At 47.0% G+C, this 6,000-nt stretch overlaps 1 protein-coding gene across 1 annotated transcript in view; it reads left to right on the forward strand.

The window, feature by feature from the left end:
- Nucleotides 1–4,923, forward strand: part of RAD9B (RAD9 checkpoint clamp component B) — a 47,302-nt gene extending 42,379 nt beyond the window's left edge. Inside the window, exon 12 of the mRNA XM_008071178.2 lies at nucleotides 4,430–4,923. Coding sequence (XP_008069369.1) covers nucleotides 4,430–4,526 — 97 coding nt within the window. The 3' untranslated portion in view covers nucleotides 4,527–4,923. The remainder of the gene's footprint in view (nucleotides 1–4,429) is intronic.
- The last annotated feature ends 1,077 nt before the right edge of the window (nucleotides 4,924–6,000 follow it).

The raw sequence follows: 6,000 nt of genomic DNA on the forward strand, positions 1-6,000 counted from the left end.
GCTACCACACCCAGCTAGTTTTTGATTTATTGTAGAGATGAGGTCTCGCCCAGTTGCCCAGGTGGGTCTCGAACCGGCGGGCTCAGACAATTCACTCACCTCGGCCTCCCAAAGTGCTGGGATGACAGGCTGAGCCACCGAGCCCGGCCTTCACTTTGTTTTTAAAAAGAAGTATATGCTAGGCATGCTACTTTAGGAAAGAGGATTTTTAAAATCAAACCATGATAGTATTACCATATTCTAAACAATGACCAGTGGCTTTTTCCACAGTGGATTTTTATTAAGTTTAAGCCAGACGTTATACTTCGTTCTCAGGGGTACTAAAATGGGGAAAATATGTATGTTCGTTTTAGAAAACTGTACATTAATTTCTGTTCTTACCTACCCATATTGGACTTGAGGCTGATTTCCAGTTGCATGGATCTTCTCAGGTTTCCTCCATCGGAAAACGGCTGGACGTGAGGGAGGGCTGCAGTATCCAGCTGTGCACGACTCCAAGGCCAAGGAGAAGCGGGGCAGAGGAGGGTAGCAAGTAGCACTTGCCCTAAGCCAGTAGCCATTTCAGGGTGGCTCTCAAAGACCAAAGAAAGTCTCAGCTTTTGGGCCTCACACAGCACCATAAGCATTATCAAGAGCTATTTGCCCGTGGTGATGTGCAGGGAACAGACACAGGTGCAGGCTGATGTCCTTTCTAGCCTTGGGGCCTTGAGCTTGATTAAGACTCTTCCAAGGCAATGGAGACTATGGCTCCAGTTATGGCCAAAACCAGTGTGTTAGTTTCCTATTGATCCTATAACAAGTTGCCACAGTTTAGTGGTCTGAAACAACATAACCTTATCATTTTACAGTTTTGAAGATTGGAAGTCCGAAATGGGTCTGACTGGCTGAAAGTGTTGACAGAGCTGTATCCCTTTCCGAAGACTGGGAGAACCTGTTTTCCTGCCCTTTCCAGCTGCTAGAGGCTACCTGCATTCTTTGGCTTGTGGCCCCTTCCATGCTCCAAGCCAGTAATGACTTGTTATTTCACATTGCTTCATTCTGACTTTTTTTTTTTGAGTTGGAGTCTGACTCCGTCGCCCAGGTGGAACGATCCTTCCACCTCAGCCTTCCAAGTAGCCGGAACTACAGGTGTGGGCTGCCACACCCGGCTAATTTTTTTTTTTTAATCATAGGGATGAGTTTTCACCAAGTTGCCCAGGCTGGTCTCGAACCTGCAGACTCAGGCAATCTACTTGCCTCAGCCTCCCAAAGTGCTGAGATTACAGGCTGAGCCACTGGAGCCTGGCCAACTCTGACTTTTTAATCTCCTGTCCACCTGGCTAGTCCACAACAGCTGTTGGCAACCTTTGCCATGTGATGTAACATACTCAGAGGTTCGTGGGTTTAGTACCTGGACGTCTTTGGAAGGCCATTGTCCTGCCAACCATAGCCAATATCTAGAACAAGTGTTCATCAGCTGCTCCCAGAAACTGCCACCTTGCAGAGGGCATCTTCACCTTCTGAGACATGAGGATGACCCAAGAACCATGCTCTTTCATTTATTTTTTTATTTTTATTTTTTGTAGGGATGAGGTCTCACCAAGTTGCCCGGTCTGGTCTCGAACCTGTGGGCTCGGGCAATTCACTCGCCTTGGCCTTCCAAAGTGCTGGGACTACAGGCTGAGCCACTGAGCCCAACCTATTTGTTCTTAGTACCATGCAACTCTCACAAGTATTTATTGAGGGTCATGTGTCTTAGATAGCCATGGCGGACACTAGAGTGTGCAAAATAAACAAGATTCCTAAACTTGTTTATAGACCAGAGGTGATGCAGGATATCAGCACTGGGATCTAAATATAAAACAAACAGTCACGTGACTAAATGATAAGTTTTAAAAAGCTGTAACAAGTTCTGTTAAGGAAAAGTTCAGGATGCCTTGTGAGGATTTAGGGTGTTATTGACCTAATCCAGGAAGCCAGAAAGTCTTTGCCTTGACACTGGTGTTTGAGCAGGAAGACAAGGTAGTGGATGCTGAAGAGTGCAGAGGAGCGCGGCATGTGCAAAGGCCCTGCGATGGGAGGGAGTGTGGCAGCCTGAAGGAACTGAAGGAGGTCCAGCCTGGTTGGAGATTAGATGCCAGAGGGAGCCTTTGGCTCAAGGTAAAGCTAGCATGACTGGCGAGTGCCAAAACATGCTGGGAAAGGCACTGTAAGCCAGGCAAACAGCCTCATAAACTTGGTGTTGAAAGCATTGAGTTTTATTTATTTATTTATTTATTTATTTTTTGAGTGGGAGTCTCACTCGGTCGCCCAGACTGGAGTGCAGTGGCTGCTCCCGGCCACCACAGCCTCGACCTGCTGGGCTCTGGCGATCCTTCCGCCTCAACCTCCCGAGTAGCCAGAATTACAGGCATGTGCTACCACGCCCGGCTGATTTTTTGATTTATTGTAGGGATGAGGTCTCGCTGCCCAGGCGGGTCTCGAACCCGCGGGCTCGGGCAGTCCACTCACCTCAGCTTCCCAAAGGCGCGGGATTACAGGCTGAGCCGCTGAGCCCGGCTGCATTTGAGTTTTAAAAGAGGGGTCTGGCAATGGACTGTTTACAAGATGCCTTTAGCTGCAGCTGCTGTGTGGAAAACGGGGTGCAATGAGGCCAGAATAGCAGACTGTAACTGACTATATGTGTGTGTGTGTGTGTGTGTGTGTGTGTGTGTGTGTGTGTGTACACACACACACACACACCCACACACGGAGACACTTGACTGTGATGACTCAGTCAGGGGGCGCGCTGGCATGGAGTGGGTAGAGCCCAGTGACGCTGCCCACCGTCTTCCAGCACGCAGGGCAGCCCCATGCCAACCACGGCTCAGGCCTCAAGCGGCAGTGACACTGAAGCTGAGAAGCCGTTTCGAAGGCTGCCGGAGGCGGACAAGCCAGCTGAGTGCCAGGAGGGCGTGGCTTGAGAAGGCTCAGAGGGTGAATGTCAAGCGAAATGAGCCTGAAAACGAGCCGGACTTTAAAGATGAGGCCAAGGCTGGTGACCAAAGTAACAGTATCTGTTGGCAGGGAGGGGGCAGAAGCTTTTTAAGACAAGGCCGAAGAGTAGGAGAATGAGAAAATGGAGACAGCGGGTGTAGACGACTCTACAGTGTCTACTGTATAAGGCAACAGTTGGAGGTTAGGTTATTTCTGCGTTTTGAAGATGAGAGGAGGCATCTGAACATCTGAAAATGTTAGTATCCCCATCCAGGAGAGGTGAGGCAGGGGCGGGCTGGGGTAGAGATGGGGCGGGAGGGGTGGCTTCATCCTGGAAGAGTGGCTTCTGCCGTCACAGAAGGGGAAAGGGAGAGGGGGCTCACTCTACCCGCTGGGCCCAAGGGTCTCCCTTGGCGGCTGCCCCTCCCAGGCTGGGGAAGTGAGGACGACTCGGGGAGGGGAGTCAGCGGCAGCTTGCTAATCCCAAGCCTGTCTCGTCCCTCCAAGTCAGGGAAGCGTTTGGTTTGGGATGTGTTGGGCCAGTAGTGAAGGTTCTGGGAGACCCATGTACCCTCACCTGTTGGGACAGGGACACCACACGGGCCCGGTTTCTGAAAAGGGGCTATCACCGGGAGCATGGAGCAAACTTTCACTTTGGAATCAACAGTGCAGTTACTTTTTTCCCTCCAGTTTTCTTGCATGTTCTTTGGAGCAGTTTCTTCTGACCAGCAAGAACGCTTCAAGCACCCTTTCGACAGTCTGGCAAGTGACAGTGAAGAGGAGGTGAATAATGGCAGTTTCTCACATTCTGAGGCTTAATGAGGGCTGAGTTGGCCAACAGTCCAGTTAGGGCTCCCGTGCACGCCAAGCACGAGTTCTCATGTGTGTGTGGAAGACACGGCCCCCGGCTTCCTTGAGGCAGAGGATGGGCTTCTGCTTTTTCAAACATCATCTCGTGCAGCCACACCTCTAGAAATGGCTGCCTGTCAAGTCTACGCAAGTTGTTTTAAATCATTATGCTACTTGGGAGGCAGAAGAGTTTTCTGTGCAGGAAAAAAAAGTCCATTAGTCCTTCAATTCAATGCACGTTCAGCCCAGAGCTTGTAATATTTTCTTTGCCAGTTTTATAAAGGTATTTAAGTTTTCTTCAACAGCTATGTGGAGTGCGTCAAGATGGTTTGAAGCAGAATTTTGTGATCAGTAGTCAGGTATTTTTGCATCTGATTGCAAACATTTGGGTTTTAGTGCTTTCAGAAATAGCAAGTTATGCAAGCTTTTCTCATGTAATATCATGACTCTTTTATCCATCGTTTTTAAAGATTTTTAGTAAAATAACCCTTGGAAAAAAGATCATGAATAGAAATACAGAGTCACCCCTCACTTTGGAATCTTTTTATATATTGTAAATTTTATTTCATAGCCTTAAGTTGTCCTCATTTTCAGATGTGGTTTTTTATTTTTCAGTGTGTTGCAGAAAGAATTTAATGGAAGTGATGCGAAATAATTTTATATTATCTGACATAAGAAAGCAACCTCCACTGCCAAGAAAGCCTGGGTTTGTAGTGGAATGAGGTGGAAGACAATGTCTATGTTCTTTGGCCTTTTAAGAATTAGCTTTTCACCTGCACAAATGGACTAAAAAGTATGGCACAAAAATATTGTTATGTAACATCTTGTGGTGTGTGCCTCTCCCTCCCCCATACCTGTTTACAGCCAATTAACCATAACTCAACAAACAAGACTTTTGTAACATCTTATTGTTAAGTCTTTATGAAACCATCAAACCATAAGGAAGTGTTCATGGAAGCAGTTGTTCTTTAGTTTTTGTGAGAAATTCATAAAGGTGGCTGTGGATGCATGCTTTAGAACTGTGAATAGAGTTCCAACTGAAACCAGAATGAATTTGGCTCTTGTAGCTTGGTAATGAGTCATAGTTACCCATAATAACCTAATAAAAACTCCAGTTCATCCCAAGATGTTTCTCAGTGAATGAAAATGGGCTTTCACCAAGCTTTTTGTGGAAACTGGCAGTGCCCACATCAGTTCAACGAGGTCCTTGCACACCGTAGGCTGGCGATCTCTGTGTCTTATGTTTACGCTGAGGATCAACACTGAATTTCTGGCATTCCCAACACAAGCAGATGACTGCGCAGTTGTGTACACAGGAGTAGTTCTGTAGGTCTCCTGCTGAGGATGACATTTCTGGTTCATTCGTCGGCAAGGGGGTTTAGGCCAAGAAGGCATCAGCCTTGTAAAAGCCTAGATGCAGCACTTTTCCATAAAAGATTGGTCACACTGTTGTGCACACTTTGGAACTTAGGATCTGGATACAGAATGCTGAGTTTAAATACAGTCATGTGCCACATGATGATGTTTCAGTCAATAATGGCCCATACAAAGGACAGCGGTCCCTTAAGATCAGAGTGGAGCTGCCCTGTAAGGTGTGGACCAGTTTAAATCTTTCATGCCATATTTTCAGTGGACTTTTTCTGTGTTTAGATGTGTGTGGGTACACAAATACTTACCGTTGTGTTACAGTTGCCTACAGCATTCAGTACAGTCACATGCTGGACAGGTTTGGAGTCTAGGAGCACCAGGCTACACCACAACCCGGGTGTGCAGGCTGTGCCATCTAGGTTTGTGCAAGGACACTCTATGACGGCCACACAATGACAGAACCACTAAGGACATATCTGCCAGTCACAGCTCTATCATTAAGTGATGCATGAGTATACACCGGATTTTTTGGGTGGCTTCCTTCTATACTGTCTGGAAGGGGCAAAGCCGCAGCTGGGAAAACTTCTGTATTTGACAGTGATCAGTGCATTTTTATGAATTTTTGAGGGAGATAAACTGATGTGAACCAGTTGGTGACAAAGATGAAATTCAGGTAAAGTAGTCAAGGACAAGAGATGGCTCTGAAATGCAGATTCACGGCTAGACTGACTAGAAGGCTTGGAAAGGAGGACCTGGTAGAGACCAACAGACTCAATGTCAAAGGCTGGTGTCTTTCTTAGTTACTATTCAAACCAAGGAGTACAAAGA

The sequence above is a fragment of the Carlito syrichta genome, unplaced genomic scaffold (genome assembly GCF_000164805.1).
Source record: "Carlito syrichta isolate Samal-C Ts95f unplaced genomic scaffold, Tarsius_syrichta-2.0.1 Scaffold314146, whole genome shotgun sequence".
Taxonomy (NCBI): domain Eukaryota; kingdom Metazoa; phylum Chordata; class Mammalia; order Primates; family Tarsiidae; genus Carlito; species Carlito syrichta.